General features: G+C 38.6%; 1 protein-coding gene across 1 annotated transcript; it reads right to left on the bottom strand.

Annotated features, from left to right (window-relative positions):
• Positions 1–7342: 7342 nt before the first annotated feature.
• LOC113696645 (senescence-specific cysteine protease SAG39-like) lies at positions 7343–10305 on the bottom strand. The gene is made up of 2 exons (XM_027216028.2): positions 9844–10305; positions 7343–9087 (listed from the first exon to the last, which is right to left on the bottom strand). The coding sequence occupies exons 1-2, from the start codon at positions 10268–10270 to the stop codon at positions 8486–8488; spliced, it is 1029 nt and encodes a 342-aa protein (XP_027071829.1). The 5' UTR covers positions 10271–10305; the 3' UTR covers positions 7343–8485.
• Positions 10306–11072: the final 767 nt, after the last annotated feature.

The following is an 11072-nucleotide window of genomic DNA, read 5'->3' as shown; positions in this document are numbered from 1 at the left end:
TCCATAGCACTCTCCCACTATATAGGTGCTATGTGCCATACCTGCTTGGCCTGTCAGTAGGTCAGCAACGCATGTTCCATAGTCTCTACCCCTTCTCCACATGCTTTACAAATGGGATCACCTTTTTTCATCCTATTAAAGATTACTTCATTGACTGGAAGAGCATTGTTGATGCATTTCCACATGAAGGTCTTCAGCTTATGCTTTATGTTTAGTTTCCATAGGCAAGACCACATTTGCTTTGATGTACTATGTATACTTGTACTAGCATCCTCCTGATCTTTCCTTCCCTGGATTTCCTTATCTTTCATGAGTGCGTTATAACCTAAGTTCATTGTGTATGCCCCGTTGAGGTATGTATCCAGAAGTTACTATCCTCCTTTCCTGCTAAGCTGATTGGAATGCTTAGAATCCTTTCTGCATCCACACTATTAAACGTTCTGAGCACTAACACTGTATTCCACCTCTTCTGAGTGATTAGGTCCTGTACTTTCTGCTCCTTACATTCTGGAGGTTTGTGTATGGAGGGCCTTCCATCTCTGTTTCCTACTATCCACTTGTCCTCCCAAATGCCTGTACTAAGACCATTCCCAATTTTTCTCCAGGTGCCATCCTCCACATGCTGCTTAACTCCCATCAGACTTTGCCAGATCCATGAGGCATTTTGGGGACACTTGCACTTGAAAATGAAGCCATTAGGGTAGTATTTTGCTTTCAGAACCTTGGACATTAGCAGATTTGGGTTTATAATAATCTCCAAATCTGCTTTCCAAGCAATGCTTTATTGAAATTGACCAAGTCTTTGAATCCAAGTCCTTCCTGATTCTTGTTCTGTGCCATTCTCTTCCAGGAGCATAGATGCATCTTGTCCTTTCCATTATTGTCTCCCCACCAGTAGTTTGCCATCAGTGTACTGAGTTCCTTGCACAGCTTCAGAGGTATTTTAAAGCACGACATTGCATAAGTTGGCATTGCTGAAGTCACTGCTTTTAACAAGACCTCCTTACCTGCTTGACTGAGCAATTTCTGCTTCCAACTTTCCAAGTTCTTTTTGATGTTGTCTCTGATGAATCCAAAAATTTGGTCCTTTGTCCTTGTTATCACCATTGGGAGTCCCAAATATTTGCCTTGATTGACCATCTGGATATTTCCCAATCTGCAGCATACTTCCAGTTTTTTGCAATGGTCCATGTTCTTGCTGAAGAAGATAGAAGACTTCTCTAGATTGATCAACTGTCTAGAACTCTTTTCATAAGCCTCCAAGATCCTTCTCAGCTCCTCAGCATGTTTGGTGTCTGCTTTACAAAATATTAAGGAATCATCTGCAAAAAATAATTGTGTTAGTCTAGGTCCATTCCTGCTGATTTTGAGTCCAGTTATCTTCTTCTCCTCTTCAGCTCTTTTCAGCAGACTTAAGAAGCCTTCTGAGCATAGTAGGAAGAGATAGGGTGAAAGAGGATCACCCTGTCTTATTCGTCTTTCTAGTTCTACATACTCCTTAACCTCACCATTTATGTTGAAGGAGTAAGAAACTGATTCAACACATTTCATCATTCAACACCATTTAGTTCCAGCTAATCCACCTGTTATTAAATCCCATTTTTTGCATTATGGCCCTCAGAAAAATGCCACTCAACTCTATCATAAGGTTTAGGCATATCTAGCTTAACAGCCATGTACCCCTTCTTCCCTTGCCTTTTGTTTTTCATAAAATGCATGTATTCATGGGCTATAATAACATTGTCTAGGATCTGCCTACCAGAAATGAATGCAAACTGGGTTTCACTGATACAGACATTGAGCACACCTTTTAGCCTATTAGCCAGTATTTTGGAAATAACTTTATAGAGCACATTACACAAGCTAATAGGTCTATAGTGCTTAAGATTGACAAGATCTCTAATTTTTGGGATGAGGGAAATTAAGGTATGATTCAGGGCTCTGGGCATGGAATTGGAATGAAAGAAACTCTAGGTAGCCTGGACTACATCATATTTGATAATACACCAGAATTTCTGGAAAAAATGGGGGACATACCATCCATTCTAGGAGCTTTATTAGGTGACATAGAGAAAAGGGCTGTTTTGATCTCTTCTTCATCAACACCTCTAGTCAGTTGATCATTCATGCTAGCCGTAATGGTGGATGGAATACCCCTAAGGATCTCCTCAGCACTACCATTCCAATTACTAGTGAACAGCTGCCTATAAAAGTCTGCTACTTCCTCACCTAATTCCTACTCATTCTCAGTTCAAGAGCCATCCTCTCTTTGCAGATTTAACATTCTGTTCCTCCTCCTCCTCCCCATGAAAATATTTAGTATTCTTATCCCCCTCATTTATCCAGTTCAATCTAGCTTTTTGGTGCCAGTACAATTCCTCCTCCTTGTAGGCCTCTTTCAACTGCTCTTTCAGGTCCACTGTCTCCCTTCTATTACTTGCATGAATGCTAGATCTAATCTTCTCCAGCTGACTTTTGATTTGATTGATTTTCTTTTTAGCATTGTGATTGGAGTTATTTCTCCACTTTAATAATTCAATCCTGCAGTTTCTGATTTTACATTTGACCCTGAACATTCTTGATCCCTCAAAGTCTTGTTCCCAGGCATTTCTGATCACATCCTGAATTCCTTCTCTCTTTAGCCATCTCTTGTCAAAATAAAACATTTTTTTCCTCTTCCTAGTCTCTGGATTTGTATCTATCATCAACATGCTGTGGTCAGACGCAAAGGTATCAACATGTGTGCATTTGACTTTGTCAAAAACTAAGGACCAATCTATGCTACACAAGCCTCTATCTAGTCTTTCTCTGACTTCCCCTATATCCTCCCAATTGTTACTCCAAGTCCACGGGTTCCCCTCAAAGCCAATATCAACCAACTAGTTATCATTGACGAAGTTATTGAAGTCTGTGAAGCTCTTCTCTTCCCTCCATCTATCTCCCCACTTCTCCTCATTTGAGAGAATGTCATTGAAATCCCCTGCAATAATCCACTTCTCTCCCTACAGCTTTTTCCTATCCTTTAACACTTTCCATTGATTCTTCATAATCAGATTATCACAACTTGCATAGATACCAATAAACCACCATTGTCTTTGTCTCAAGATCTTCCATGTGAGCTTTTATAGTAAAGGCAGTTTTAAGTATCTCTTTATTTTTACTTCATCTTTCCACAACAGTGCCATGCCCCCGGATCTATTCATTGACTCAACCACACAACTATTCGCAAAATTCAACTTCTCCTTCACTCTATCCATGTACTTCTCTCTATTTTTAGTCTCACTCAAGAACATCATACTTGGGGAGAGGAGGTTGGAAACCTCCCTCAGATGGGGAATTGTCAAGGTGCTCCCAACACCTTGGCAATTCCATACCAGTACCCTCATTGAGGTTTGAGGGCCCAGAGTAGGCTGGTCCCCTCCTCCTCTTTCTCCTGTACATTAAAACAAACCTCAAGACATTCTTTGTTTCTTTTTCCCCCTACCTCTCTGCCTTCAACATCTACCATTTCCTCATCACATAATTGAAACTTCCTTTTGCCTTGTACTCTTGAGTCTTTAGTATTGATGCTGATCTCCTGTAGAGGTGTTCTTCTCTTTGGTAGGGATCTTAGCTGCCTCTTCAATCTCCTACTCTGTCTTATAACAGATTCTTTCTTTTTATCCTCAACCATAAGGTCCATTAAGGTAACTTCACTTGTATTATCCTTGACTCTCCTTCCCCCTGGTTCTCTTTTCCTTTTACTGTTTCCTTCTCTTTATCCTTCCCAACTGCTTGTCCCTCTTGTTGAGAGGTTTCCTTTATCTCCATACTGGCATTAGTCCCCTTCCCTCTACCTTCTCAGCCTCCATATTCAGCTTGTAAAGAGAGGCTACAATAGTTGTTTCCTTTTCCTGCCTGTTTACCATAGCCTTAGGGGCTGTACTTGGTTGACTAGTATAGCTGTCCCCTATCCTTTGCTTGGTAATCTGCTCCTATATCTCCACAGCATGATGTAGTGAACTCGTTTTATCTGTGGATGGGTCATGGCTGCTTTGACCCGGGTCCTGTTGTCTTTGTTTCAACACTTCAACCCAGGTCCCATTATGTAGCCTCCAGCGATGCTTATCACTGGCCACTCTCTTAACCCGTGGTTCTTTTTGGGGTGAACTCCTTCCATTCCCAGCTCTCATCCAAGTACCATAGTGGTTTTCCAAATGCCCTCTATCTATAAGGACCAATCTCTTGCAATTCCTCTCACTGTGCCCTACAACTCCACAATTGTAACAGAAATCTGGACACCTCTCATATTTGAAACTCACCCACTTGTAGAGCCTTCCATTTTGACAATTGTCCCTCTCAGTAGAGGTTGAGAAATATCAGCTACAACTAGCAGCTTGATATGTCTTCCTTCTTTACTAGCTGTCTGAGGGATGATTACCTCTTTAACTCGATTGAACACAGCTCCAATTTTCCTTCCTACCTCCTTGGACACCCAGTGCACCGGGAGGTTCCATACTTGCACCCAGAGAGGGGCCTCTTTAAAAGCACTTTCGTCCTCTTCAATACCTTCAGACCACCTATTCAAAACTAGGATCTGGCTATCTATAATCGATGGTCCTCCCCCTAAAATCCTTTCCCTTTCTTGTTCCCCATGAATGAAGAACTGAAAGGAGTTGAGGCCTAGTTCTACAACTCTGAGGTCTTTTGGATAACTCCAAGCTGCTGTTACAAAGCTCTTCACTCCAGTATAGTTAGCTATTTTCTCTCCTTTAATTTTCCCAATAAGGCTCAACTGGCATTCTTTCACTCCTAAGTTGATTTTAGCTCTATCCAAGTCAGCCCCTCCTAACTCCTTACTGGAGAGCGCAAACTTCCCTAGAATCTCAGCCAAGTCCTCAACCATGAAGTCACCAAGGGATCTTTGGGTATTCCACCAACCAAAACTACCTAGCACTATGTCATGGACTGGAGCTGTAAAAAGAAAAGCAGAAAGTACAGAACAACCAGAGCCTTACAGTGCAAAGGACACAAAGTATGAAGAAAAATGCTGCAAGCGTAAAGCACATATATAAACTAAAGAGCAAGGTAAGTCGGTTCCATACTGTTAAAACCAGTAAATTTAAAGCTTACTCTACCCATCAGAAGCCAAGACACTGGCTAGATCACTCATACGTACTATTCTTCCTTCCGGTCAGCTTCTCAGCCGATGACCCAGCAATATTACCATGTTCGTAGTGGAGATATCTTTGTATGCACCAATACTCGCTAAGCATCAACTATGGGGAAATAGATTTGTTTAGATTTGTGTTTGTTTCAGACATTGAAGTTTAGAAATTTGAGGTTTTGGGATTTGAAGTTTGAAAGTTTGAAAAAGCTGTAACTTTTCGACCCTCCCACCAAAAGGGCGAGAGGCTCTCACTTTAAGAGAGAGAAAGGCTCTCATAAGAGAGAGAAAAAATAATTTTTAGGTGAACTCTTAATCTTATCCAATTTCATAAAATCACAAAAATGGGAAAGCATGGGACTTAATTAGGATCAATATGGGGAAACCTAATTAGATACCACAATGAAATGCACTATAGTACTATCAAAAATAATAAATCGCTCTATTATTCTAGCTTATCTCAACCGTTGTGGCTTTTGAACACAAAAGTTGACACAAGCAACTTGATGATCCACAAGATGAAGAGCGAGTCATGTATATGCCAGAGTAAATATGATATCATAATTGTTATCCTAGTGGTAAATTAGGTGTACTCCTAGATAATAGGATAAAGTTCTGTTCTCTCCCATTCTCTCTTCCAATACGATAGCAATATATCAAATATTAAAAAAATTAAAAGAAAAACATATAAAAATGAAACTGCTCGAAATCTTTCCTGATTGACAATCGGATAGTTCCACAAACAATCAACTTTTTAAGTATTGATCCTCTTGATCTTGACCCTGAGTAGATAAACAGTATACCTATAGAATAAAATAAAACAGAACCAAAATGTAATTTAGCTTAAAAACATGCAAAGCAAAGGCAACTCAAATATTTTTCAACCTCTCTATATATAAATTGTGGAGAAGAAACTTTAGATCAAAAGTATAACAAGTATACGAATGAAAGAGACCTTGTGCTATAGAAAGAATTACCTTTAAACAATTTACGGGAATCATTTTCATATGTATGATTGTATTATGAAAACTCTTAAGTCTTACCTATAGTTTTGTTATTTTATTTTCAGTCCATATTCTAATGAACTGTGTGCAATAGTGAAGTTTACATTTGTTTTAGAGCTTTTTTTTATAACTTGAGTCCAAAATCAATGGAGATCAATCCACATGAATCAACAAGGTTCTATCAGGGTCTCAAGATTTCTTTCTTTAAACACATATGATCCAGGTTTTGATTCCCTTTTATCATACGGAGTGCTAGTACTAGACAGCTTTGTTAATTCTAGTACGTATCATGTCATATGTGTGTTGTTAAGGATAACTTCGTCTCGTGATCATTACATTTTTTTCAAATAAAACATTCTTTGAATCTTTAAATACATATTTCATGTACATAATGACAACAATGTTGATATTATATATAGCACAATTGATGAAACAAGACACATTTGAAATTTCCAAAGAATCCAAATGACGTGCGCGGAGTATACATATACAATTAAGCTCATCCTAATCAAGTTTTACATTTATAAACTCCTAAATACCCCACACGCGATTTATCGCAAGTATACGAATCGTGAGCGAGTATAGGGTATTAAGGGTCGATCCCACAAGGAAGATTGCAATTACCGGTACTACTAAAGCTTCTCTATTATTTAGACTATCAATGAATTATAACAAATTAAACCTACTGAAATTATACAAAATAACAAATGAAAGCTCCTTGGGTTGTGGTATCCCTAACTACTCATGCAAGTGCTATATTTGGATCATTGAATACTACATCTAGGCTAATTATGGTGTAATTTCCTTATGCATTTGAATCCTACTTTCGTAGTGAATCAATTATACTCATAACTAATCCATACCTATTTTCATGGTTATGAAATTAGCTACAAGTTCATTTCTTCAATGAAATTACATGAAATGAATCACTAAAAACCACATAAGTGCACCTCTACTTTCGTGAGTGTACTCCCTATGTTTAGCACTTCTTGAACTAGTGTTAAATCTCAATTTTCATTGCAGAAACAACACCTTAGATAATCACAATTAATGGTACCAGATTAATCATGATTTCAAGAGCTAAAGTGCTAAATAACTTGCTCAAATCATAGCAGTCAAATAACCAAATAATAAACACTAACAATTATAGAAAGTTCAACCAAACCCAAGGTATAAACTTTAGAAACACATATTGAACACAAAATCCAGAACTTGTATATTAACTAAATTTGGAATCAAATACAAAAGATAAAGAGTTTGGAAGGAATACAACCCTTGTCACATGAGCTTTCTTCCTTGCCTTCTTCATCCTCCATCTTCATCCTAATCTAGATAATAAACAAGAATGGAAAGCTACACTACTCTATACTAAGCTAAACTAACACTAGAGAGATGAAAGAGCTACATTTCTGCAGCTTCCAGCTTCTCCCGTATGTCTCTCTCTATTTTTCTCCTATGAACTCCCCAATCCCTATTTTTGCAATGCATTTGGCTATTTAATGATGAAAGGTGGTCAAGAAATGAGGATTACATCTCCCTTTTACAGCTGGGAATGTTTCTCACATGTCTAGCATCCAATGTGAGTTGGTGGAGGTGAAATTGAGTTTTACGCGTACAGAGCAGCCTTTTCTGACCAGTGATCCGAGCTGCTACAGTACCTCGGATCCGTATGGATCCGAGCTCGGATCCACTAACCCAGAAACAACCGAGGGTTCGGATGAATAGTGGATCCGAGTGTGGATCACTTGCTCTGTTTTTGGCCCAACTTCAACCAATCTTTTCTTGATGTTAGAGGCTGAACCAGCTCATGTCTAAAACACGAAAGTTGTAGCCTTTTGAGTTATCTTTCTAATGCATCAAGAATCACCTCATTTGGATCTGTGTAGGCTGAGATATGACTGAAATACCCTTGCCTGCTCATTGCCCTGTTCCAGTTTCGACCAGTAGAAATTTGCTATTGTAATTCGGCATTTTGACCTGGAAAACCTTCAAACTGGATTTAGATGTCTTCACCAAAGTTGTAGATCTATCTCTTATCTTCAAATGGGTTCAAGAATCATCCCAATCCGATCATTGTAACTCAAGTTATAGCCGAAATACGAAAATGTGTCAAAACTGTCAAAATACACAAAATCCAAGTAAAAAGTGATAAAAACCTCATTTAATCACTTAAAAGCATTTTTCACCAATTATAGCCAAAATGATTCATATTCTTCCAATAATATAACCAAAGTGACTAAAAATAATATAAAATGTCATACAATTATTACGTAAATTAGTCACTTATCACCAAACATTGTTGTCGTCTTGTCGAAAGAAAGCTTCATCCATTATTTCAACATTTTAGACCGGTAGGGTAAGAAGCTTGCATGGCAATGCCACAGAGTCCTTCCTTGGCATCAATGTCTCTCTGCATTCTGATGTATCCATTCTCACCCCAACTGCTTCCCCAAGAATTCTTCACTAGCCAATACTTGGTGCCATCAGTACTCGTACCATAACCTACTGCGGTGACACCATGGTCCAATTCAGTCCCACAATCGCCTGTAAAAACACCGCTTGAGTAGAACTGGAATGCTGATCCACTAGCATCAATGGCAACTGACACAGGTTGGTTGGCCACAGCCTTCAGAAGTGCAGCCTCACTATCTGCAGGGACATCTTCGTAACCTGTAATCTTTGCAGCATGGTTAGCTTCCTTGTTTGCATTGCAAGTTCCATCAGTTCCTTGATATGGGTAATTTGTTTCGGTTGTAAGGCCTTTGTTCTTGATGATGAACTTGAATGCATCGTCCATGAGTCCTCCACCGCAGCCTTCATCTTCACCAGCAGTGTCACAATCAACAAGCTCTTGCTCAGATAATGAGATCAACTTACCAGTTGTGAGTTGGTTGATTCCTTCCATGGCTGCAACAGCTGAAAATGCCCAGCAGCATCCTGGATTTTCAAAAGATTTTATTGCCAATGACTTAGCTTAAAAAATATAGCTCAAAAAAAAAAGGAGCAGAATCAATAATAATTAGTAAATTACTAATTATTATTCCCAGATTTGCATTTATATTGTGGCTGGTATGTAAAAGAAAGTTGAATACTCCAGACAGATCAAAGAATTGGGGTATGCCAGTGGAGTCAACTGAATGTGTACTATGCTCTGCAGCTGAAAAGAGCGTTGATCGTCTGTTTTTTATGTGCAAAACTTCATCCAAGATTTGGAAAAAAGCTCAGAGAATGTGTTTGACATTTAGAGGGATCAGTACGCTAGAGGAGGAGCTTCAGTGGGTATTCAAACATTGGACTGGTGAGACTTTCGTGCAGCAGTTCAAAAAGCTTGTTTTTTCTGTGGTGATTTATCATATTTGGAGGGCATGTAGTGCTGCTATATTCAGGTCTGCTTCAGTTTTGGCAGATAGCATCAAGGAAGCTATAGTAGAGGAGATTACGCATGTGGCTCTTGCATGGGGAAAGATCCCAAAGTCTCATGAAAGCTGGAAATTGGCTTTGGAATGGAATATCCCGTTCACAGTGTTTTGTTTGTGTAATGGTCCGACATAGGCTCCTGTGGTAGTTAGTTTAACACGTAAAATGAGATATTCTATCTTGTGTACGAATTTACCTGTCCCATATCAATGAAAGTTACAGTTTTGGCTAAAAAAAATTAGTAAATTACTAAGATAATAAATTTATCAGACTTACCACATTGGCCTTGATCCTTGACTCCTGTAACAGCTCCTTTCTTTCTCCAGTCCATACTTGCTGGAACTGCACTGACATTTTCATACATAAATGATTTTGATTCGCACACTTTCCATGGTTTGTATTTATTTCGAGCTGCCCTGAATTCTTCATTTGTCAAATCTGCAAATTGGTTGATGTCTAACTTGTAAGGTCGATTTCCAGCTTTGTTGAAAGACGCTATGAAATTCACATTTTCCTTGAATATCTTATATCTATCCGCCTTCTCTGCGTCATCCTTGTATACGCGTCCATGCTGAGCCATCCATTGCTCGTGTTTTTCAGTCATTGAGGCTTCATTCAAGCTGCGCGATGTGGCTTGAGAAGCCATCATTGCCAGCATTAAGAATGCAGTCAGACTAAGCTTCCAGCTAAATCTCAAAGCCATTGTTTATGGACTGAAAATATCTAAATTATGTGAATGAGAAGTGGCGCTGCATCCCATCGTGAAAAATAGGTATTTATAGACATTTCATTTTATATGGTTTCACTATGGTTTTCTTTTAACTTTGAATTATTTGGACAGAAAATGAACTCCCGAGAGACGCCGGCAAGTTATGCATGAAATGGACGTCGAAGCTCAATGGCGTAAACGTTGCTCCCATCGTGAAAAATAGGTATTTATGGACATTTCATTTTATATGGTTTCACCATGGTTTTCTTTTAACTTTGAACAATTTGGACAGAAAATGAACTCCCTAGAGATCCCGGCGAGTTATGCATGAAATGGACGTCGAAGCTCAATGGCGTAAACGTTGCTCCATTGCGTTGCACACAATATCTGCTGGCTTTATTTGTCTTCTTCTTATGGTTCTTTCCTAACATTTTGGACATTAAATACTGAACTGCAACTTCATAAGACTAAGAATATAGGATCTTATATATGGCATAAGAATACTGACATCTAGCCTCCGTGCTTATCAAATATTCAAACGAAAAACCTCACCAAATTTCATTGAAAAGAAGGGTAAATTACGTATAAACCTTCTATAGTTTTGCATAATGCCACATCACCCCCTTAAAGTTTTAAAGTAGCTATATAACTCCCTATAGTTCATAATATCCACTTAACTCCTTATAATTTTCATGAATATGCACTTTATTTCCTTGTAATTTTTATATTTATCCACATAACTTTCCTATGATTTTGTACAATATGATTAGACCATTGTTTGATTTAGTATTTAATT

Source organism: Coffea arabica, chromosome 6e (assembly GCF_036785885.1).
Source record: "Coffea arabica cultivar ET-39 chromosome 6e, Coffea Arabica ET-39 HiFi, whole genome shotgun sequence".
Lineage (NCBI taxonomy): Eukaryota > Viridiplantae > Streptophyta > Magnoliopsida > Gentianales > Rubiaceae > Coffea > Coffea arabica.
This window is presented reverse-complemented; position numbering and strand designations above follow the sequence as displayed.